This window comes from Sciurus vulgaris (genome assembly GCF_902686455.1).
Source record: "Sciurus vulgaris genome assembly, chromosome: 9".
NCBI classification, from domain to species: Eukaryota; Metazoa; Chordata; class Mammalia; order Rodentia; family Sciuridae; genus Sciurus; species Sciurus vulgaris.
Genome location: NC_136469.1, coordinates 30,294,833 through 30,320,780, shown reverse-complemented (window position 1 = coordinate 30,320,780; position 25,948 = coordinate 30,294,833). Strand labels below are relative to the sequence as shown.

The window sequence follows — 25,948 nt, the reverse complement described above, 5'->3', positions numbered from 1 at the left end:
CAATTAAGAATTAGATAGCAATAGCTTAATAGTATAAATAATTATGAAGGCATCTAGGCAAACTTAAGGAATTGTGTGACTAGTGATATCCAAAACATTTGAATATTTTGTTTATACACTGGAGTTTTTAAAAGCAATCATAGTTCCATACATCTTTTTATAAAGAAAATTTTAACTTTATGTCACTGAAGACTAGCCTTAGAAGAGCAGCCTTATGAAATATTTGATTGATTTGATTGATTGATTGTGCCTGGGTATTAAACCCAGAGCCCCATGCATACTAAGCTCATGTTCTACCTCAGAGAACACCCCCAGACCTAAGGAAATATTTTACCATTATATGTATGTATCTGTGACTTGCAGTTTTGCCATAGAGATTCTGTCATTTGGTTGCAGTTAGCATTGCTGGGATAATAACAGGTGGTTATGTAGGAGGGAGGAAACTTACTCCAAGAATAGCAAAATGGGTTTTGTGTATTCATGTTCTCTGGGAATAAGCAAATAAAAGGAATAATTGGACTGATGTTTGAAATATGCCCAGGCCATCATTCTTATTATTAATTAAGAATTCATTATTTTCAAGAAATACGTATCTTTGCTTTCACTCTTTTTATGTGTGTGTGTGTGTGTGTGTGTGTGTGTGTGTGTGTGTGTGTATATATATTTTTTTTTTTTTTTTGCCCCCCTGTAGTACCACTGGGCTTGTGCCATGTTCAGCAACACCAACAACTTTTGGGGACCTGAGAGCAGCCAATGGCCAAGGGCAACAACGACGTCGGATTACATCTGTCCAACCACCTACAGGCCTCCAGGAATGGCTAAAAATGTTTCAGGTGACATATGTACACACACTACTTGAAATGCTTTACTTAACTGCTATAAAAAATAAGGGGTTGTTCATCCATAAAAAAGAATTAAGTTACATGTAACTCCATAAAAGAGCCTCAGAAACATACTAAGTAAAGGAAACTGGACACAAAGGGCCACATGTTGATTCTGTTGATTCTGTTTATATGAAATATCCAGAATAGGCAAACGCATGGAGGCAGAAAGTAGATCAGTGGTGACCAGGCAGTGAGGGGAGGGGATGGTGGAGACAACCTGGTAACAGGTGCAGGGCTTCTTTGGGTGATGGAAGTGTTGTGGAACTGCAAAGTAGTGATGGTTACACGTCAAGGTGGATGTGCTGGGAACCACCAAGTGTGCATTTTGAAACTGTGAATCTTATGTGACATATATCTCAATAAAATGCTATAAAAATAAGGGAGCTCATTTTAAGTTCTAAGTGTAGTAATTAAGAAAGTCTAATGCTTATTTTCTGGTGTACATGTGCATTTTTATTGATTGCTAAGCAGTAAGACCATTTTTTTTTTTTCTTATTTAGGTTTGGTTTTGGGTTGTTGAATGTACTCTTAATTTTTAAACCGTGTTGCTTATATATTAGGCACTTTAAATTAATTTAAGAACTCCAGTAGTCATTGGACATAACTTATCTGTCACTACAACCCCAGTAGAGTTGATGGATGCATCTTCTTATCAATGACCTGTTTGTATATGGCTCTCAGCATGCTGAAATTCCAAATAATATCTTTTACTAGTATTTAAATTCTTTGAATATTTACTGGGCCAATTGGTTACAACCAAACCTTGAATGTTGTGAATTTTATAACTTAAGATAGTGATATTAAATTGATTTACCTCTTCTTCCTGTGAGATAATACATATGAATCAAGTGTTTTGCAAAATAGTTGGCATGGATTAAGCACTTAATTATTCTTTGCAAACAATAAATAGAAATGATGTGAAGATCTGATATTTTCTACCATGCTAATGTGAAAATGAATATATTTTACTACCTCTGGCTGCTTGAATTGTTGGGTACATAATGAATGCATAAGGAAATAATAGTTGGAAAACATATTTCATTTGACTTCATTTTACTTCATTTGGTATTTCAGACTTTTAAGCTGTCCTCTTATGTAAATCCTACTATTTCAAATACCTAGGCAAAAACAAAATAAATGTCTCTCTCTTTTTTTTTTTTTTTGTCTAGGCATGGAAAACTCACTTGAAGCAATGTTGCTTTAAGTGGATTTTAAAATTGATGTTTTACCCTCCAGGCGATTTCAGATACACTAGGATAACCCATTTGAGGAGAGGTGGTAACTCCAAGTTTAGAGCCCTGATATTCAACAGTGTTCACCTTCTCCCCTAGTTGAGACAACAATGTCTGAAGACACTTACTTTTGGTTGTTACAACTGAGAGGGTAGATGGGCCACTACTGGCATCTAGGGATAAAGTGCCCCTAGGTTCAATCCCTAGTACTAAAGAAAAAACAACAAAAATCTGAAAAAACAAGTTATGAACCCACTGCAATTACACAGTGCCTTTGTATTTTTTTTAAGTTTTCCTAGTCATTTGTTGACGAAACTTACCATTTCTGCAAAAATTATTCCTACCCGTGCCCTCCCCCTACATTGTTTTACCTCAGGTTCAGTTTTTTTAAATTTTTATTTTTTCCCATGGCCTCAGAATTCTAAGTATTTTATTTGTCCCATTCTTGTAAGGGAAATTTACCTATCAATAAGAGGTGCAAATAAAACTCAAGACATTTATATATTCTTAAAGGAATATTTAAAGATTCCTATTATCTCTGATTAAGCCAGGAGACAAGCGTGTGGGTGTGCATTGCTGTGCTTGTAGGCACATGTCAGTTTGCAGCACAGTACTGGGGAGGAATGCAGAGCTGATTTCTCACAGTTTTGTCCTGGGGATTGAACTGAGGGATGCTTCACTGTTAAGCTACATCCCCAGTCCTTTTGAGTTTTACATTTTCAGGCTGAGTTTTATATTTTAGTTGCGAAAGTTCTCACTAAGTTGCCAAGGCTGGCCTTAAACTTTCAATCCTCTTGCCTCAGCCTCCTCAGTTGCTAGGATTATAGGTGCACCCCACTGCATCCTGCCTGATTCATATAATTTTTCAAGAATATACTAACATGATTGAAAATTACACAATTAGGTCTTGTCATCATTATAGACAGCTTCTGATTGTATGTGAAAACGTTTATTTCTTCTCAGAAGGTTATTTAGAGTAATATTTGTTTTCATGTGATAAGACCCATTTTTTTCCCAGTGTTTTAAAGTACCAAAATATTCTTTGCAAACCAGTTAGAATATTTGCCAATTTTAAGGGAACTCTAATACTGATCTGTAGTTAGGGGCATTTATGCTTTATTTTGCAGTAAGAGTATTTTAGTGAGTCCTTCATAGAATGTTTGTTCAGTTACCTTATGCTTTCCTTTATCAAAGCTCCAAATGTTACCACTTGCTATATTTCATCAAATCTGAGACTCCATAGATCCCAATTTCAGAAACATTAATTGTAAAAATCAAAACCAAAAACTGTTTCTTAGAATCAATGAGACTCAATAAACTAAAGACGGTTTGCCAGCTTTTGGTCCTGCAAAATCTTTTGATCGTTTTTTCATATGAGAAGCAGGTACAGTGAAGAAAACCTGTTTTTAATTAACATGGAATTATCCCTGAAGATATAGAACCGTAATTTTTTCAGATAAATATTCTTTAGCAAACAAATATATAGCAATAAAAGAACAATTTGACAGGTAGATCGGAACCTTAATCTTCTGAGTACCGTGTGTGTCTTATGACACATCCAGAGCTTCATTGTCATAGATTGCCCCCGTTTTTAGGGCTGGTGCCAAAGAAACTAGAAATGAATCACTTACCTAAAGTCTTACAATGCATTAGTGCCTAACTCATAAGCAGATATAATTTCATAGTAAAGTGGGAAAGTCATGAATTGACCTATTTGGTACAGTTGAGGGATAATTAAACTGGCATGATTTCTACAGATATGCTGTGGGGGCATTTAATGATGACTTTTCTGTTGCATAACAAGCAAAATGGGAGATCTTGTCCCCTTACTGTCCTCCTATTGCTCCTAAGGTAGTGATACAGCATTGTTTTGGTCCAGCTCCATCTAGTCTGACAAAGTACTCTGTACTCAATTTATAAATTGAATGAGAACAATGATACACCATTTTGGATAAAAGGAAATTAAAACAGAATGCTACTACAAAATAGAAGTGCAAATTAAAGACAAAAAAATTTATAAAAACAAATTTTGTACCATTTGAATTTTCAGTAGTCATGGATTCTACTTTTTTGTGCAACCAAATTGATGCTTCAGATTGTTAATTTTGAGGGAGAGAGTTGATCTTTTTTTGTTTGTTTATGTCCTTTGGGTGTTAATATATGGTTTCTCACTTGAAATGTTTAGACTAGGTAAAGGCACTAATAGCAAGAACATTCTTTTTTGGTAACATTTATGTTCCGAGGCATCCTGAAAGAAGCATGTATGACCTAGATGGAAAGCTCTTAGTTCCAATTTTGGCTTTGCCTCTTAATAAGTGGGTAATTTTACTGATGTTATGTAACCACTCTTCCCTTTATATTCATAGTCCATAAAACAAATACAACACTATGAATTTGTCAAAAGGAGGAAAACATGTAGGTATATTTAAAGCTATCCTTGGAAATATAATGGAGACCATTAATGTTAGCTCTCTCCACTGGTCAAGATACAGCCTTTGTGGGCCTCCGTCTCCATGGTCTTAAAAGGGGCTGTCAAAAATACTAACTTCACATATTATCATGAAGATCAAAGAAATTACATGGAAGAACTTTAATGTTGTACTAATGTGCTTAGTTTCACAGTATTTTAATCAAAGCATATTTGCATTAAACCTGTAAATGTCTTTTGAAAAGATGTTACCCTCAAAATAATAAAATGAGAAAATATAAAATACTTCTGTTTTGATATTTAAATTGGAGTCAAATCTACTAAATTGAAGGATTTAATCAAGTTTCATGCTAACATAGAAACTGTACATATCTTCTGACTTATTTTATAAATCTTGTTTGCTTATCAACAAAAGATTAAAACCTACAGGATAGTACCCAAAAAGGCTAAGTTCATTATTACTTTGAAACTGTATTAATTATAATATGAGAAACCTTGTTAAACCTTATGTGGATGAGTTGAAGAAAATTGTGTACTTGGCCAGAGAAGACTAAGGGAGAATTTTATATGTCTTTAATATTTGAAAGACTTTTGCATAAAAGTACAAAGAGACTGATTCTTGGTTTCTTCAGAAAATAAAACCTGTATTATGTTCTCTGGGTCAGATTTTGATGTTAAGTAGAACTTAAAAATTAGAACTATTCCCACAGTGGAATGGTGGAAGCATTACAGAAGTGAGTTATTTCCCACATGCAATTCAGGCACAGTATTACCCACAGTCGTACAATATTGGACCTGACTGGGGCATTGAGGATCACCTAGACCAGAGGTTCCCAGTGTTGGTTTATGAATCACCTACACCAACACTGGATGAGTTGCTTGTTTAGAAAAATAAAATATCCTCAACTATATCTTGACCACTGAATCAGATCCTCAGATGGTAGGTTGTGGGACTATGTGATTCCTGTACACTGTGGTCAGTTTGGGGAGACTGGAGTCTCTGAGTCTCCATCTACTTCCACAGTGAGTTTACACAGTGAGGCTCCTGGGTACATTTCACTGCCCCTTCTTCTCTTCTGTTACTACCTATGTGCTCCAGTTCCTGAAATAAAATGACACTTTCATGGGGAAATTTTCAAATTTGCATTTGCAGTTTTGCCCACAAAATAAATTTGCTTCTCTTGATCCTTTCTAAATCTGAAATGTTTTTCCTATCCCCTTTAATATGCTCCCTTTTTGGTCATGAAAGACCAAAAGAGGTGAATTTTTTTCCTTTTCTAGGAGGACCACTTTTTAGACAAAAGCAAAGATAAAAAGTATCAGTTATTCAACAGTTTGCAGATAAACTAAGGCCCGAAGAAGTTAAATTGTAACCTGTTAGTGACAGTGTTGCCTAAGTTTAGTTTCCTAATCCTAAGTAAAATGTTCTTTCCACTATTCCTCATTAAAAGGTTGTTGTAGGTTTTGTTCTTTTTGTATTAATATGGTCATTAACTGCAATGTTTTCAAGTTAGTACATACTTCCCTTGCTGTTCAATCATGTACAGAATTTGAAACTAGCTTTGGAACCAGACAGCAAGCAAGTTCTAGTGTTAACCATCAAATATAAAGAAAAGAAGCACTCTATAGAGAGTTTTGAGATAGCATTGGTATAGTACTCCCTTGCTCTTTGGGGATTCATTCATCTATTCTACAAATATTTACTGAATGCCTATTTTGCACTCACCCCTACTTTAGGTCTGGGTTACAACAGTGAATAAAACAGACAAAAATTGCCTTTTCATGGGACTTATGTTCTTATCAGGAGGACTTGTTGAACTGGTTTCAGATTTTAAACAGTTGCCCAGGGAGGGCAGCGAGGGAGGGAAGATGGGAAGAAGGCAAGCAGGCCACCTTGTAGGTATCTGGAGTAGAACGTGACAGGGAATAGCAAGTGAAAAGGCTTCCGAAGCAGAGCATGCCTGGAGTGTTTGAGGCCTAGAAAGAATGTGTGGACAGAAAAGGGTAAATAAGAGGGAAAGGAGTAGGAAATTAGAACCTCGTGGGCCAACCAAGGACTTTGGTTTTTATTTAACTGCAGTGGGAAGCCAGTAGAAGGTTTTAAGCAGCGAAGTGACTTTAGCAATATCACTGAGTACCAATAGAAGAAGGAGGGCAAAGGTAGGAAGCCAGGAGTCCAGTCAGGGGGTGTACGACAATCCAGGCGAGAGGTACTAGTGGCTTAGACCATGTAATAATGATCAGATGAAGGTCATGCTTTGATGTGTGAGGCCACAGAATTCATTTCGGTCGGATCCATCTGTTGGTGAGAGAGAGGAGTCGGGGATGACTCTAATTTTTGACCTGAGCGAGTTGTAGAACAGAATTGTGTTTTACTGAAACGAGCACGACTATGGAAGTGGAGATTTAGAGAAAGATGGAGGAGCAAATCTCACTTACTATATAGTTATAGCTTATGTTCCTAATCCTTGTCCGTGATATACTTTTTAATAAAATAGCTCAAAGTAACATCTACTGAATGTGTATGTAATTTAAATTGAGACAGAATTTTAATTTCATTTGACTCTTGTTAAATCAAATATTCTTTCAAATCAAAATTAAAATATTATTCAAAATGCTGTTTGGAGTCTTAGAGACATTTTGCTATCCAGGCATAATTTTTTTTTCATGGACTTTCTCTTAAATATATAGAAATTTCTGACACAGTTTCAAACATTTACCTAAGAACTGAATTATTTATCATCTATTCTGGTTTATTTTTCCATTCTACACCTTATCTGTTACAAGATTTGATAAAAGATATTTCTCTCCTACATACTTTGTATTGATACTGGTTTTTGTTCTTTTTAAAAAATCATCAGTAATTCGTTAACTGAAAAAATACATTGAATATGTATGATTTATTACCTGAAATTAGATATTATATAGTATTTATTAATGCAATCCATACCTGTATAGCATGTAAAGTAGTAAATACATTGAAAGTTTTTTCACTTTTTAGTGTAGAAATTTACATGGAATATCTTGGTTGTTAAATCAAAATTTAACCACGAACACATCCAAAAATATTTTTAAAGTAGGCGTTCATATAGATGAAGATTAAGAAGTTTATTCTAAAATTATTCTGCTATCGAATACCTTCATTAAAGCCACATTTTAATTAAGTCAGCATACTTATCCATCACCCCAGCTCGGCATGTCCTTATAGTAGCAGTATCTACAAACCTCTATGATGTAGATGGAGAGGGAAAACACATTATGAAAAACCACTTCAAATCCTGTGAGGGATGTAAATCAATAAGTTAGTGAGTTTATACTATGGATGCTAAGTAGTCATAGATGATTAGAGAGTCATCAGATTGTCGAATAGGTAAGTTTTGAGTCAGGGCTTAAGATTATATGAGGGAAACCAACGTATATTGACCATGTGTGTGCATACACATGTATGTGGTGTTTTACATTTTTATGTGTAAATTCTCATTCCAACCAAAAAGTATGTAAGGTGAATACTTGATGAATGTTCCAAATATATATGTCGAAATAAAAAAGAAAAAATAAAGACAAAATTTATCAGAGCCTGTGGTTCCTTATATTAGGTGGTAAAATGGAATATATTATAGAAATAACTAAATACTATTGAAATTTTTCATAGTATTACCATAATCTGTACTTAATGATAGGAAAGAAGAGATGAGGTTCATTGTAAATTCTCAAAGGGTAAATACTTTTAAAAATGCCTTAGGAAAAATAAAATAAAATAAAATAAAATAAATAAATAAAAATGCCTTAGGAAATATTCTGAGTAAGGCTTCTTGTATGCTTAAGATATCTCAGTTTTTAGCTATTATGTATTTCAAATGCAACAAAATCCAAGCTTCCTTTTTTGAGCAGGAAATGGAGTATAAAATTGTAGATCTTTCTAGTTCCAAACCTCACTTATTATTCTCTATTCACCCCATTCTGAAATGGACGTAATAATTTGCAGAGCTACTTACACAGGCATAGACTTACAGAAACAAAGGCCCAACCAAAGGTGTTTTTTCACTTATGTATTTTGAGATTATTTAAATGTTTTCCATGATTATTGTGAAATTTCAACATTTTAAATTATTTACATGGTTTTTAAGTTTTTCTATACGAATACTGGCTTTCTGTGCGGGTGCTCCTCACTGGGGGGAATTTTTTTTTCCACAAATAATCTCCTGTTGTCCTTCTTTGAGTATAATTATATATTTTTGTTTTTCTATAGCGTAGCATTTTACTTCTTATACTCTTGATCTTTGCTTATATTTTGATTTTAATACTAAATTAGCTTCTGTTTTCTATTATTTGCTATTTTTATCTGAAATTATTTTCATAAGACAAATCAAAACCCTTTTATTTGTGAAAAAGACTTTTCAGATATGCCAGATATCCAGTTACTAATTTTTCTCTAAATGATGCTGTTAGTCTCCTCTTAGGTGAGTGTCTTAGGAAAACCATCAAATGTTATGATGCCCATTTGAAAGAATATAGAGAAAGGAAAATCAAAATTCCCTATTTACTCAGTTACCCAAATTGATGTTTCTGGAATAAAGTTTTGGCATGTCAATGGTATCATAGTTGTAGATGAACAAATAACTGTCATAATAATGTAATACAAAAAAATATTTTCTCATGACTGTTTTAAAGCTTTGACAATATAAAAAATAGTAAACTTGAGACTGAATCATATATATCACATCAGTGAATTCTGGAGAAAATGTCATAGAAGCAGCCACTTTGTAACATACATTGCTTACCTCATTTAAGTATGGTTGTGTGTGGATGTGTGTTTTTCCTTTACGAGTTTCTAACTTGGACCATCTGTTGAAATAATAAAAATTTCTAATTCCTCTTTGAGAAATAATAAAAATTTCTAATTCCTCTTTGATAGAGCTGGAGTGGACCAGAGAAACTGCTTGCTTTAGATGAACTCATTGATAGTTGTGAACCAACACAAGTGAAACATATGATGCAAGTGATAGAACCCCAGTTTCAAAGAGACTTTATCTCCTTGCTCCCTAAAGAGGTAAGGATGATCAGTTACAATGATCAGTGGGTGCTATTTAATATGTCACTCAGCAGCTGCCACCTTTAAATATTGAAATACTAATCGAGGTATTGCATTTTCAGTTTAATTTCTTAATTTGTGGTTAAGAGGGCCATCAGTTGGTAAACTGCCATGACTTAATAATGTAATTATCAAATTAAAGTATGCTTATGAACTAAGTTACTTCTTTCTACAACTTGATTAAGTCAGATGTGTGAGAATAATCATTGAGTTTCATTCATTTGATTATTTCTTTACCAAGATATTTTTCCTGTTATCTGAAGCCTAACCTTTAGTTTTCTTGGTATGTTCATTATTTATAGTGTGGATTTTTCTAAAGTTCTGATTTTATTAAAACAACAATACTTTTTCTTATTTTATCATTTATCTATCTTAAGTCCCTTCAAGACCAATAGTTTTATAATGCTATTGATTTGTGGCTCTCTGTACTTAGATTATATAATTATTTTTAAATATATAGAATTCCACATATATATCTTTTTCTACTACTCATCCTCCTCTCTGCCTCTATTGCTCATACACAGACACACAGACACACACAGAGACACACACACACACACACACACACACACACACACATACTTCCCATACCAATTACATTCTTTTTTTTTTATTTGCAGTGCTGGGAATTCAACCCAGGGCCTTGTGCTTGCAAGGCAAGCACTCTACCAACTGAACTATATCCCCAACCCCAATTACATTCTTAATAGCACTTTCTGGAATTATTTGTGCCGATTTCTTTTTTGGTTTTTAGGGTAAACTGACATTTGGTCATAGATTGATTATGGTCATATGGGCACTCTCAACTGAATAGGGTATAGCAGATATAGTGCTTGTTATTGATATAGATTTCATAATTTCATCTTTGTCAGCAAACAAATAATATAACATTAAATAATTGATGTCCCCATGATTTATATTTGCACAAATCATCATGCCATTAATTATATGTCCACCCGGAAGACAATTTAAAATGCTAATAAACCATTGTAGATTATCCTGAAACTTCAAATTTGAACAGAAAAGAAGTTGATTTCTCTTTCAGATAATCATTCTAAAATACCCTAATGATATTAAAGAGTGACAATTATAATTTCACATTGCATATGAATAAAATAATGTTATATTTAACATATGAAACTAAGCATATCTTCAGGTAAAAGCAAAATTGATACAACATCAATTTCCTCAAATGTGTTTTCTTTGGAGTTTTTTTTTTAAATGACATTGTCCCAGAAAATAATTTTTAATATTGGTAGTTCTTTCTAAACTGAATCCTCTGAATAGATTTGGCTTATAAAAGTGACTTAGATCTTTCTGCATCTAGAAAGGCATTAATAATAGGAGACACTTTCATAAGTATTTGACTGGAAGTAAGTTTATTCACCTTTGATAAATTTTTTTCTGGTTTCTTTTGATATCCTCCTTACTTTTGAGGGTAGCATTTTTGTTAAAATGCAGTTTTTGGAGTCTAGTTTGTTCCCTTATCTCTGAGAATGGAGAGGGTTTTTGTTTGTTTTGCTTTGCTTTATTTTCATTTCTATAGTAACTTCTTAATACACAGAAATGTTATTTAAACTCAGTAGAATTTGAAAGTATTTTAAAGAGTCCAAGAACTTAGCACAAATTGTCAATATCAAGGGTAAATCCAGTAAAGATTCTCTTGGCTTAAGTGTTCTTCTAAAGGTTGCCTGAGAAAAAAGAAGTGAAGCTAGATAGGAGAATAAGAGAGAACCCTAGCTTATGTCCTTTTGTTTTCAACTACCAGAATATTTCCTAGTTTGAAAAACACATTATTTCATACATAAAAATAATTCCATAGATCTGTCCTCAAGAAAATTACCTTTATCTTACACAGAGAATCTGCATTATCATTATTTAAAACATTACCTTTGTGTCAGGAGATGGACTTATAGTATTTTTTTATAATTATTTAAGAAGATCTCAAAGCTATTTACCAACATTTACTTATTAATCTGAAAAACCTTGACAAAAATGGCACTAGTGTCATCAGAGAAGCTTGTGTTAAGTAGCAGTCTCTTTATTTTATGAGTAAATAACCAAAGGAATCATAGTGACATAGTAGATAATCTAGAACAAAACCTGATATTCTTGATGTAGGATTGGACAACATTTTCTTTGTTCTCTTAATTTTTTTTTCCTTGACTAGTTCAGTACACTGAAATATAGCAAGCCTGGGAAAGTATTAGCCACCTGATAAGTATAAAATTGTGGTCTGTGTCCCCTAATAAGGATCCTATCTTAGTCAGTTCTAGCTACTGTAGAAAGTACTACAGATTGGTCATCTTACAAACAGAAATTTATTTCTGACAGTACTGAAGGCTAGGAAGTCCAAGATCAGGGAACCTGCATGGTTGAGTTCTGGTGAGGGCCCTCTTCCAGGTTGTAGATTTCTGTCTTCTCATCGTATCTTCATACGGTGTAGCTGAAAGAGAGTAAGAGAGTTCTCTGGGTCCATTTTCTAGAGTACTCATTTCATTCCTGAGGATTGCATTGTCATGACATCCAAAAAGGCCCCACTTCCTAAAACCATCACATTGGCAATTAGGATTTCAACATGAATTTGAGGGGACACAAATGTTCAGACCCATTTCAGAGCCCTATATGACAAAACCTTGCTTCCTTTGAAGAATTGGTACACTTTCCATAATACACAGTTAGAATCTTATAACTAATAGCTGTTCCCTCTTTACTTGGCAGTTTAATTCAAAACCCACATAAGACATTGTTGCTAGCATATTCGTGATCTAGTTTTTCCCTAGTTTAAACTTCTTTGCTGATTTATGTTTTTCCTGGCTTTTTGTTCATAGTTTTTTGTTTTGCCTTGAGTATTTTATGTATTAGCTATATGTTTCAATGGAACTAGTATGTAAATTGACAAACATTTAAAAAGTATAAGTTCAAGTAGAGTTGGAGCCTCTGATACTTTAAAAGACAGCATTGTCAGTTACCTATACACTAGCACTTCAGTTTTCTTTAGCACTTGAGGGTTGCTTTGCATTTTTCAAGTACATGCAGACACTGGACTTGATGAAAAGAAGGAAATTTTTCCTTTTGATTTGGAGAGGTACTTTTGAAACCTCAACTGTTCTTGATTTCTTGTTTCCTCATTCCTAGCCTTTAAGATGACTCAAATGTTTCTATAAATTACCTGATTTCTACTTCAGTCCAATAACTAAAGCAAAGAATAGACTTTTTCATGTGAACCATTATCATATCTTAGGCATTAATCAGCATCTCTTTTGTACAAGTATCTTTGTGCTGGACAATCTCTATATTGAACTGCAGTTTCACATAGATAAATAATACAGTAACATCACGTTACTGTTACAGTGAAATTAAGAAAACTTACCTAGGCTTTGATTGATGGGTAATTTCAGAATTAAGTGGCTTATAGAGTACCCATTAAAGAAATAAAATGTTGAGAGATGTATACTTGTATACATAGGTTATTGAATATAATCATGATCTTTAAATGACTGCGTATGTGTAAGTAAGAATGGTCTTCTGATAGACAAAATCAATTAATTCAAGAAAAGTGTTTCACTTTCATTCATCAATAGTAGCATTAAGCTGAGTACTGGCTAGTTGGAGTGCTTTGTATGTAGAATGTACTTAATAAGTATGTGATTAGAAGTGAATTTCACATATACAAAATCATTGGGAAGCATTGGTTTAAATCACGTAATTCTCATTTAGTTTTGAAAAATAATTCAAATTGTACTTTTACTTTCTATGTAATCTTTGGCACTTTAAGTGGTAGTTTGACTTAATTTCTTGCCATTTAGTTTATGAAAACTAGACTTTGGATAAATTTTCATTCTAATATCACAATATAAATTTGTGTGTTATATGTGAGGCTACTTGAATATGCATGGTCAGAGATTATCACTCCACTCCACTTCTTTTCCTTCCTTTTTCTTTACTTGAAGTGACTTCACACAATGAAAAAAAAAAAACAAAAAACGATGGTCTGCAAGTATTATAAACAAAATTTTAAATCAATAGTATTCCAAAGAACTAGCTCAAGTATACAACTCTATGGGGCCCATCAAGAAAATCCCCATAAGCAATATAAAGTAATCAGAACCCAATTACTTTTGTATGTCTGTGGAGTGACTTAATAATTGTCTTATTTTGTCATTTATAGTCAAGCGTGTAAATGTTTTAGAAGTTTATCATTGTGATAAATACTTTGATGTGACGAAGAATCACTAATGTGATAACTGCCTATCAGGAATTATCTAAAATCATGTAGAAATCTCATTTCTTACCAGACTATCAGAAAGGCCCTTAGGTTCTGTCTTCAGTGAACTTACATTGTAGTGGGGAGAGAACATGAGTATAAATAATCAAGTAAAAATTACTATGGTGAGGTTCACAGGGAGAAGGCAAGAACAGAGACAGGTTTAATCATCATTGTATAAAGAGATAAACAGTGCAGTGAAGTTCATAAAAGCCAAGAGATGCTTTTGTTTCTAATCTAGTTTATATTTGTTAAAATTGAAGGTACTGTTGATCATAATCTTATAATGTAGAATTACATTACACTTACATCTAAGTGTTTTATCCTGTGGAGAATAACTAACCTTTAGTTCTATGATTTTTTGAAAAATGTGGGTATACTTTATGCTTTTCTTCCATTCTATAGCTGGCACTTTATGTGCTTTCATTCCTGGAACCCAAAGACCTGCTACAAGCAGCTCAGACGTGTCGCTACTGGAGAATTTTGGCTGAAGACAACCTTCTCTGGAGAGAGAAATGCAGAGAAGAGGGTAAGGTTCAAAATTATGCAGAGAATATGCTTATGCTCTGCAAAAGCAAAGAGGGCTGGGGATATAGCTCAGTGGGTAGACTGCTTGCCTTGCATGCACAAAGCCCTGGGTTCAATCCCCAGCATCATGGAGGGGCGGAGCAGAAGAGCTGTGAAAAAGCAAAGAAATGCTGAGAACAAGTAGACAAAAACAAGTTTCTGTGCAGCTATAATAAAGTGGTGGATAAATGAACAAAGGGAACTTTGGTAGCCTGTGGGTCTTCATTTACTTTTGCTTATTTGAGTTCAAAGTGAAAGAAACAAGATAACGATGATTTAAAGGCAATCTAAAAATTATATTATCAGTTAAATACCCAGCATTGAGAATTTTATTCTTGAACACCTCCTGTGAGCTAGACATTCTTAAATGCTGAGGATATAGAAGTATCTTGCCTTTTTTTTTCTTATCTTGGAGCTTATATTCTTAGAACCTGTTTAAAATAAGAAAATCTGTTTTAGTAGAAGAGTGGGCATCATCCACATTAAAGGGAATATTTTTCCCCAGCAGCCTTCTAGAAAATGAATCATTTTGACAAAAATATGTAAAAATATCATTTGCCTCTGAGAAGCAAAATTTTTGTGAGAGACTCATAGAAGTAACGGGTACCTGTATGGGAGACTCCCTGACTGTGTAGTCAGGGGAGCATTGATGGTTAGTCCAGGTAACAATGCTTTGAGTTCTAATCCTGATTCTACTAGAACCTTGTCTGGGTCTTGGATTAATCAATGAAACCATTCTCTTCATGTGTCCACATATATTAAGGTAGTATCAGTCAACCATACCTCACCTCTCAGTCATGTTTTAAGTTTTACCCCATTGTGTACAGTGAATCAAAATGCAGTCTGTAAAAATAAATTTTTTTAAAAATTGCATAGATGGGCACAGTGGCACATACCTGTATTCCCGGTGGCTCAGGAGGCTGAGGCAGGAGGATTGAGAGTTCAAAACCAGCCTCAGCAACAGCGAGGTACTAAGGAGTGCAGTGAGACCCTGTCTCTAAATAAAATACAAAATAGGGCTGGGGATGTGGCTCAGTGGTTGAGTGCCCCTGAGTTCAATCCCTAGTACTCCCCAAATATAAATGAATAAATTGCATAATGTATACATAATAAAATGTGTCACTTTAACCTTTTTTCAGTGTACAGTTTAATGCTCTTAAGTATATTGGCATTTGTGTGCAGCAGTCACTATCCATCTCTGGAGCTGCTTCATCTTGCCTAGCTGAATCTTGGTACCCATTGAACATTAACGCCTATTCCTCCTTTCCTGGCACCTGACAAACACTTTGTCTTTACAAATCTGATTAGTTTAGGTACCTTAGGTAAAAAGCATACAATATTTGTCCTTTTGTAATTGCCTTATTTCATATGATATAATATCTTTGAGGTTCACTGATGTGTCAGAATTTCCTTCTTTTTTAAGGTTGAATAATAGCCCATGTGTGTGTATGCCCCATCATTTGTCCATTCATCTGTCAATGGACACTTGCATTGCTTCCACCTTTTGGCTCTTCTATTCAAGTCTGTGCTTTTAATTATTTTGGGTTTATACCCATTAGTAGAATTACTAAATCATATGTTACTTGTATGTTTAATTTTTTAAAGCAACTGTCATATTATTTTCCAGAGCAATTGCACCATTTTATATTCACACAAGCAGTGCACAAGCATTCCAGTTTATACACATCCTCACCAACTTTTGCTAAAATCATTCTGAGAAAAAAATGAAATACTGAATACAAAAATATGCCAGATAGAACACAAACTCTACATTATTGTTGCATACCTTAATAACAGTTAGGAACTGGACAGTGTCCTGCATTTCTCTTATTTTGAGCATAGAGGAAATTGAGATATTGTAATATGTGAACTTTGTGTTATTGATAAAGAATTATCCTCTTGGAATTCTTTGATACTTTAGGGATTGATGAACCATTGCACATCAAGAGAAGAAAAGTAATAAAACCAGGTTTCATACACAGTCCATGGAAAAGTGCATACATCAGACAGCACAGAATTGATACAAACTGGAGGCGAGGAGAACTCAAATCTCCTAAGGTAACTGGACTCTTCCACAGAAACTGCTACTCTGTAGTGGAATACCTAATGTATTGTTTTACTTCTTGGTGAGCAATACAGCTTCACACATATCTTCTGTGGAAAGAAAACTGTTTTAAAATAACTGGAAGTATAATTGACCATATTCCTTTATTGCTAATTTCTCTAATCTGACAATTTACTTACTTAAAAGATGTTTGTTAAAATTAGATGAATTGTCTTTCTGTCTTATGTAAATGAAAATTTCTGAATATCACTTTGAATTTTATTGTGTCATACATTCTTCCTCAGAATTTGCCAGCCCCCTATGACCATGCTCCAAACATGATTTTTTTAAGGAGCTGGATTTTGATTTTTGGTGGCTTTTCCATGTTGTATTTTTATAAATTGAAGCATAATTCTGATTTTCTGTATATTTCTATATAACTTTGTGTTTTAAATATGTAAGAACGATAAAAATGTTAAAATTCTTAGATATATTTTTATAATGGAAAAAAAAAAACAATTTGGGGAGATTCTGTCATATTAACGTGTACACCATAGTAGGTTTCTTTGCTTTAATTTGAAAAAGCTGATGACTATTACTATTGTCTTTCTAGTTAGTAGGTGCTGTCTTTTGTTCTTGTGTATTAAAGTTGCAAAAATAAGATGTATTTTTTTGTTGTTTAAACAGGTAAAATAGATGATTATAAAATGTGTTTGTGTTGGAACCATCTTTATAAGGTCTTGACTCAGTATTTTAATAGTAGAGGTTTCAATTATACAAATAATAGAATATGAAAATACTAAAATGTTTAATGATTGATTCATTATTTAGGAAGGTTTTAATTTTAGAACTAGATAATGTTATTGTTCCCATTTATGGCTTCATTTGTCTTTTCACCAGTATTTTAAAGAACATAATATGATGGTGTATTTCTGATTTGTACATCTATTTGATAGGTGCTGAAAGGACACGATGATCATGTGATCACATGCTTACAGTTTTGTGGTAACCGAATAGTTAGTGGTTCTGACGACAACACTTTAAAAGTTTGGTCAGCAGTTACAGGCAAAGTAAGTTTACTTTTTTCTACACCTCATAAATTCACCATTGTGTTTATATTTTCACAAGGGTCAACCAGTAAAACAAGGATCCTATTTTGATCCTAACTTAGCCCCCCATAATTATGAAAGTCTCCCCAGCATAATGATAGTGATGTTTCCCATGACAGGGATATCATTATTTTTCTTCATTTAAATAGTTTGTCTATTTTTCTGACTGGTATTTTAAGATTTTTCAGATGTGTTTTATCTTTTTCTTAGCTCCATTTTTCCCACCTTTCCCATCAAGTTTTACTTCATAACATTTTAGTGTCTTTCAAGAGCATGATTGAGGGATAATTTGTTTTTCCTTGTAAACTGTTTTGTTCATAAGTTGCCTATAATTTAGAAGTTAAGTTTATCTTGCTCATCCAAGGTTATCTCAGCCCCTTGTGATGCGGGAGTTAAGCAGAATAGGTATTTAAATATGGGTTTGGAGAAAAAGCCCAAGCAATAGCTTAACTTCATGTAATATTATACCTTAATGATTCTCTAGTGAATATTTATTGTTATCATCTAAAGGAGAATATTTTCATGAATTAAGTAATTGGCCACCTAAAAAGTAACAGAAGAGAGAGTGAAAAAAAATCCATGTTTTGCAAAATGTCTTTTACCATATTGCTTCTTGGACAAGAATCTTATAAATATTCCAAGTCAGATGTTAAAATTTTTTAAAGCAGCTTCATATTTCCATGGTGTAATATTAGTTTTGGATTTATTTCAGGGTTCTGATGTCTGTCTTTACTTGTCTAGAAGTAGCTTGGCTAGCTCATAACTACTGCCTTGGGGCATATTCAGATAAAATGTGGTATGTAGCCACACCCAATGCTGTTGGCTTTCTTTCATTGAATCTATTCCCATGGAAGAAACCAAGTTGCAATTTTAGTATTATTTCATCAAGGAGGCCAGGCTGGAGCTATCACACTTTGCTTTCATCTCATATGTTTGCTTCCTGTTACATCATATGTTTTATATTGTATGATTCTTATCATATGTTTCATATCATGGTTGCTTTCTACATATTTGTTTCTCAGTTGGTGTGTGCATATTTAAGTATGTAATTCTATTGAATAAATAAAGCAATAATTACTAGTGAGGTCATATTGTATGATGAGTTAAATATATTTCTGATGGCTTTATCAAATTGATAAATAATACAGATTTTAAGGAGCTATTATAATAGCATTTAAATTGCTTCCTTTTCCCCCCAAATTAACCACCGTAAGTGTTTTTCCAGTGTCTGAGAACGTTAGTGGGACATACAGGTGGAGTATGGTCATCACAGATGAGAGACAATATCATCATTAGTGGATCCACAGATCGAACTCTCAAAGTGTGGAATGCGGAGACTGGGGAATGTATACACACCCTGTATGGGCACACTTCCACTGTGCGCTGCATGCATCTCCACGAGAAGAGGTAAAGGGACAATCCAGCGTGGTTGGAACTTTTTCCTCTGTCACTTGGGAATTTGCTACCTTTCTGTGTAGTGATACCAAGATTGTGATAATGAGCTCAATTGATACCAATGATTGTGATAATGTGATAAATTAGACTTTGAGAAAGCCATAACATCTTGACTTAAAACCTGGAGTTCATTGTTCAAATTCCTCCTTCATTGGATAGCATCATGGGCTTCCTCCTTGAGACTCTACTCCCTAATCCCTCTTCTTATTCTTTGATGATTCATCATCTTCAAACAAAAATTGTTTTCTCTTTGGATATTCATATTTTGCAGATGGAACAAATTCAGTCTCTTAGCTTTCAGTTTAAATCTCTGAATCTTTTTAATTGTCCACTCACCTTAACCTCACTCCATTATCTCCTAAATCAAGACAAAATCTGAGGCCTGTGGGTTATTCTCTCATTTCCCGTCATCAGAATGCAGCCATAGTTTTCACATGTGGTCCTCCCCTCTTTTCTGCAGCTTACAGGGAGCTTTCCTATAATCCCAGTAGCATCATTGTGCTCTTCTTATGTCTTTGGGAGCCTATGATTGCTACCGAGTAAAGGAGCAAATCCTCAACGCAGTCTTCATAATGCGTTCAGCCAACTGCTTCCCTTTTCCTCCTTGGCTCTTGCTCTCTTTTCTCCTTTTTCCTGCAACACCTCCTGTTGACATGTCTTATATTCCTGTGAAGCAAATGTGTTTTTTAATTTATTTTTTAATTGGTGCATCATAGTTATACAAAAAAGTGGAATTCATTGTGATGTATTTATACATGCACATAACATAGTTTGGTCAGTTCATTTCTTGGTTCTTCCTCTTTCCCCTGCCCCTCTATGCCCTTCCACTACTCCACTGTTCTCCCTTCCATTTTCATGAGATCTCCTTTCTTTTCTTTTTAATTCCTTATTTCTCTCTAGCTTTGGCATGTGTGAGAAAGAACTTTTGACCCTTTACTTTCTGAGTCTGACTTATTTCATTCACCATGATCTTCTCCAGTTCTGTCCTTTTACCAGTAAATGACATAATTCCATTCTTTATGGCTGAGTAAACTGCTTTGTGTATGTATACTGCATTTTCTTTGACCAGTCATCATTTGAAGGACATTTGAATTGTGCTGCTGAAAATATTTGTATGCACCTATCATTATAGTATGCTGACTTTAGCTCTTTTGGATAAATATCAAGAAGTGGTCTAGCTGGGTCATATGGTGGGTCTATTCCTAGTCTTTTGAGGAATCTCTATAATGCTTCTACAGGGGAAATTGCAAGCAAATGTATTTTCTGAAACTGTGTGCATATGTGTTTTCTACTTCATTTGCCAAAAAACAAAACAAAAAAATCTTTTGAAGGGTCATTAAAGTGAATTCATTGCAGTCTTCACTAGTATTTCCCCCCCAGTGCTGGGGATTGAACCCAGGGCCTTGCACATGCTAGGCAAGTACTAAAAACCATTGAGCTACATCCCTAGCCCTAATCCACTGCAGTCTTTACCTTCTGTTCTATCCATAGCATCTTCTTTCCTAAGAACCATTACAGTAAGTAGACTTGGCCCTAGATTTGAATATATTTTGGGCTTTCCCACGTCCCATTCCAATCAGTAACTCAATACCGTGTTTCTGCATCAAGGTTATACACAGGATTTCTCGTGAAAACAGGTGTTCCTGCTAAAAAAAAGAAAAGAGCTTAAAAAACACTGACTTCATCTGTCATGTTTTCTGATGTTACTAAAATTTTTTAAAATTTTTCTTCTGTTTATCCCTCTACAGAGTCGTTAGCGGTTCTCGAGATGCCACCCTTAGGGTTTGGGATATTGAGACAGGCCAGTGTTTACATGTCTTGATGGGTCATGTAGCAGCAGTCCGCTGCGTGCAGTATGATGGCAGGAGGGTTGTTAGTGGAGCGTATGATTTTATGGTGAAGGTGTGGGATCCAGAGACTGAGACCTGTCTACACACGTTGCAGGGGCATACAAATAGAGTCTATTCATTACAGGTAAGAGATCTTATCTCCCCGTCCTTTAGATGCTGTACTGATGAGTCATAAGATTGTTTTACTTAGATAATCACTGTCAAATTGCTGATCCAATACAGTCCAAAAAAGGTGAATCTAATTAATCTGCCATTTACATGTACTTCAAAATTGGCATGAAGAAACCACAAATTTAAAACTAATTCAAATGTTTTAATGGTTTCCATTTCTGTGCTCCATTCTCCCTCTAAAATACAAATGTTTGTCGTGGAACTTGATACTTTGGGGCTCTAAGTTTTGCTGTATTAATTAATAAGTAGTCTCATAGGAGAGTAACCTGGAGTTTAATAAACTCCTTAGCAGAGGATTAATTTGGGCAAAAACTGTCCCTTTGCCTTGATAGTTAAAAGTTGATGGACCATGTAATTGTGATTACATTCCCATTCAAAGTAGAAGGGGAGCCTGCCTGTATAAAGCTACTCCACTGTCCCAGGGCCACTGATTGCAGTCATAAAGAAGTAACTTTGACTAACCTGATTTTTTTGTTTGTTTACATTTGAACCTGACATCCATGAATAGGTTGTCAAATTTTAAGATCACTAACTTGACTAATAGTTTTAGTTCCTGAAAGGCAGCATTTTCAATTACAAGTATTTTCAATTGCTTAAAAAATTTATTTACCAGTCACCACCTGTTAATGATAAGCAAATTAGTACATAATCCCAGTGCTGACATTGCTGTTCTGTTCTTAAGATATTCGTTTCTTAACTGATTAGGATACTGTCTCCATCATGAAATACTGATATATGGTAAAGATGTTTGTTAAAATTAGAAAAGATGATGATTTGTATGCTTTGTGATATGCTCAGGACCTGGTGTAGCTAGGAAGCTGGAGAAGAAATGCTGTATAGCTTGCTGTTGTTATCAAAATGCCAACTCTTCTAATTCCAGATATAATTATATTTTGGCATATTTCCTAATTAGTTTTAGGTTCTTGTAAATGAAACTTTTATTTTACATGCAGTTTTTAATGGAACTTACTTTTGACCATCATGCAAGTTACCTCTAACTCTTTTCATGATTCAGGTACTGATCAGCACCCTCTTTATTATAAGCCATGTCATTAGTTGCAACTTCCTATGGGGAAGTAAAATGCAGAAGGCAGTCCTCATTGAATCATCTGTGGTATATAGCTACTAGGTGGGACTTGATGATCTGAAAATAATGTTGTTCATTTTAGGCATTTTGTGTCCTTTGTAAGTTGTTCCTGCATCTCCTTTGAAGCTACTGGGCATAAAATATGAGCATTTCTGATAGAAGTGTCTCAGAACATGCCATGTATCCTTTCTTGATGACGTGCACTTCACCGTAGCCACTTGGTCCTAGTGCCCTGTTTTGTTCCTGGCCTTGCATGTTGCCTAGGCTGTCCCCTCCTCCCCTACCAGGATTAAGGTCAATAATTGATAGGAAGCATATCCATATGTCTGCTGCTCCTAATAAGCTGTGTCTGTTGTAGTTTGATGGCATCCATGTGGTGAGTGGATCTCTTGATACATCGATCCGAGTTTGGGATGTGGAGACAGGGAACTGCATTCACACATTAACAGGGCACCAGTCGTTAACAAGTGGAATGGAACTCAAAGACAATATTCTTGTCTCTGGGAATGCAGATTCTACAGTTAAAATCTGGGATATCAAAACAGGACAGTGTTTACAAACATTGCAAGGTAAGTATTGGCTACACACCTTTAATTGTGTTCATTAAAAGGTGATTGCTACTCATGCAGAAATGCTTACTTCAGATATGTTTATGAGCGTGTTCACTCTCACACAACTAGGCAACCTTGAAAAGATGTTTTAAATTGTTTTACTATAAAATGGTTTAATTACTTCATACATGTTCACTTGACTCAACCTAACCTTAAAGAACAGTAAGAAAGAAAGATCTTGGCTATTTCATAGAAGCAACATACTTGTTTTATTTTTTGAGTGATCATTTTATTTTGAATTTAAACATCTTTGATAGAAAATTGCTTTGACTTCCACTTAGCCACTTGCTAAACTGGAATGGAATGGAATAATAGTTCCCATTGAGATGGAGAGATACATTTGAGAATTGTTAATATCAGATGAGCGAGCAATGCTAACTTATTCATGATGAATGTGTGTGTGTGTGTGTGTGTGCGCGCGCGCATGCACGTTCGTTGGCTGGCTAGTTTTACCTCTTCCTCAGAGGTTGGTCATAGCGTCTATTCAGCTTTCACCTTTGGTCAGTTCCGAGTAGTGATGAATCTGTTAGACTCACTTGTCCCTCAGCAGAACATACGAAGCTGCAGTGTCTACATCATTGCCAGCGAATGCTCATGTTCATGCAGCCAGAAAATAAAATGTGTGCCTGGTAGCTAACCAGGCTTCCTGGAAGACAGACTCTTGAAAGTTAATGTTTCAGTTACAAATAGCTACCAGATTTTCTTACATCCATGCAGATCCTAAAATACTCAAAACAAGGTTTCTAAATATGTAACATTTTCAATGTTGCATTTATTGTATATTCTAATGTAGAAGCCTACAAATTACAATGTAACTAACCCATAACCTTGATTTCTAACCAGCAATCAAATTCCTTTGGTTTTGTCTAGGTCCCAACAAGCATCAGAGTGCTGTGACCTGTTTACAGTTCAACAAGAACTTTGTAATTACCAGCTCAGATGATGGAACTGTAAAACTATGGGACTTGAAAACGGGTGAATTTATTCGAAACCTAGTCACATTGGAGAGTGGGGGGAGTGGGGGAGTTGTGTGGCGGATCAGAGCCTCCAACACAAAGCTGGTGTGTGCAGTCGGGAGTCGGAACGGGACTGAAGAAACCAAGCTGCTGGTGCTGGACTTCGATGTGGACATGAAGTGAAGAGCAGAGAGGATGAATTTTGTGTAGACGATATACTCCCTTCCCTTACCCCCTGCGCAAAAAAAAACAAAAATCAAAAAAACAAAAACAAAACAAAAAAGAAAAAGAAAAAAAGAAAGAACGAGAGAAAAGAAAAAGAAAAAAACAGAAAAAAAGAAAAAAGAGAAAATGAAAAAAAAAAAAAAAATCCCTTGTACTCAGTGGTGCAGGATGTTGGCTTGGGGCAACAGATTGAAAAGACCTACAGACTAGGAAGGAAAAGAGGAAGAGAAGACAAACCATAACTGACAAGAGAGGCGTCTGCTGTCTCATCACATAAAAGGCTTCACTTCTGACTGAGGGCAGCTTTGCAAAATGAGACTTTCTAAAAACCAGGTGCAATTATTTCTTTATTTTCTTCTCCAGTGGTCGTTGGGCAGTGTTAATGCTGAAACATCGTTACTGATTCTGCTCGCTTGTTCTTTTGCCACTGTCACCTAGAAAGGAGCTGCAATAATATCAAAACAAGTACTGGTTGACTTTCTAATCAGAGAGCATCTACAACAACCACAACAAAAGATTCTCCAGTGGAAAAGCTAGGAAAAAAAGAAAAAAATTACTGTGAATTGTTTTTGTACAGTTATCATGAGAAGTTTTTTTTTTTTTATTTTATTTTATTTTATTTTTATTTTTATTTTTTTTTGCCAACCATTGCCAATGTCAATCAATCACAGTATTAGCCTCTGTTAATCTATTTACTGTTGCTTCCATATTCACTCTTCAATGCATATGTTGCTCAAAGGTGGCAAGTTGTCCTGGGTTCTGTGAGTCCTGAGATGGATTTAATTCTTGATGCTGGTGCTAGAAGTAGGTCTTCAAATATGGGATTGTTGTCCCACCCCTGTACTGTACTCCCAGTGGCCAAACTTATTTATGCTGCTAAATGAAAGAAAGAAAAAAAGCAAATTATTTTTTTTTATTTTTTTTCTGCTGTGACGTTTTAGTCCCAGACTGAATTCCAAATTTGCTCTAGTTTGGTTACAGAAAAAAGACTTTTTGCCACTGAAACTTGAACCATCTGTGCCTCTAAGAGGCTGAGAATGGAAGAGTTTCAGATAATAAAGAGTGAAGTTTGCCTGCAAGTAAAGAATCGAGAGTGTGTGCAAAGCTTATTTTCTTTTATCTGGGCAAAATTAAAACACATTCCTTGGAACAGAGCTGTTACCGCCTGTTCTGCGGAGAAACTTTTCTTTTTGAGGGCTGTGGTGAATGGATGAACGTACATGAGAAAACTGACAGAATATTTTAAAAATTGAAATAAAGTTGCTGGTCAGTCTTAGTGTTTTACAGTATTTGGGAAAACAACTGTTACAGTTTTATTGCTCTGAGTAACTGACAAAAAAGGAACGATTCAGTCTCTAGTGAAGGCGTCACATGCAAACCCGCGGGGAGTGACGAGTCAGAAGGTTCGCCTCATTCTCCAGGAGCCACGACTCAAGCTGAACTGTGAAAGTGGTTTAACACTGTATCCTAGGTGGGCTTTTTTCCTCCTCCTGTTTATTTTTGTTGTTGTTGTTGTTTTATTTATAGTCTGATTTTAAAACAATCAGATTCAAGTTGGTTAATTTTAGTTATGTAACAACCTGACATGATGGAGGAAAACAACCTTTAAAGGGATTGTGTCTTTGATTTGATTCACTTAGAAATTTTATTTTCTTATAACTTAAGTGCAATAAAATGTGTTTTTTCATGTTAGTATGCCTGATTCTTCCACCAAGGTAATACTATTTTATAAATATTTAGGCTCTGTCTGATATTTAGAACAGCACAATCTTGGTTTCTTCTCATTGCCTATATTGTGACACAGAAATCATTACTTCAAGCCTGTTTTAAGTAGCTGAAGTAAGGGTAAGGTACTACAAATGAAATCTGATTTATCTCCCTCAGCTATACAGGGGGACACTCCACTGCGCTTCTCTCTGTGGTATATGAATATGGTTCCCTCCGAGTCACAAAGCTTTTCTGATAGTTAC

The 25,948-nt window shown here is 34.8% G+C and overlaps 1 protein-coding gene across 9 annotated transcripts in view; it reads left to right on the top strand.

The window, feature by feature from the left end:
• FBXW7 (F-box and WD repeat domain containing 7) overlaps positions 1-25,670 on the top strand; it is a 191,202-nt gene extending 165,532 nt beyond the window's left edge. For all 9 annotated transcript variants that reach the window (XM_079153436.1, XM_079153430.1, XM_079153434.1 and 6 more), the window contains 9 exons: positions 692-833; positions 9,460-9,594; positions 14,309-14,432; positions 16,392-16,528; positions 17,471-17,584; positions 18,849-19,030; positions 20,827-21,052; positions 22,545-22,755; positions 23,668-25,670. In XM_079153436.1, the coding sequence (XP_079009562.1) occupies positions 692-833; positions 9,460-9,594; positions 14,309-14,432; positions 16,392-16,528; positions 17,471-17,584; positions 18,849-19,030; positions 20,827-21,052; positions 22,545-22,755; positions 23,668-23,936 (1,540 nt within the window). In that variant the 3' untranslated portion in view covers positions 23,937-25,670. The remainder of the gene's footprint in view (positions 1-691; positions 834-9,459; positions 9,595-14,308; positions 14,433-16,391; positions 16,529-17,470; positions 17,585-18,848; positions 19,031-20,826; positions 21,053-22,544; positions 22,756-23,667) is intronic.
• The last annotated feature ends 278 nt before the right edge of the window (positions 25,671-25,948 follow it).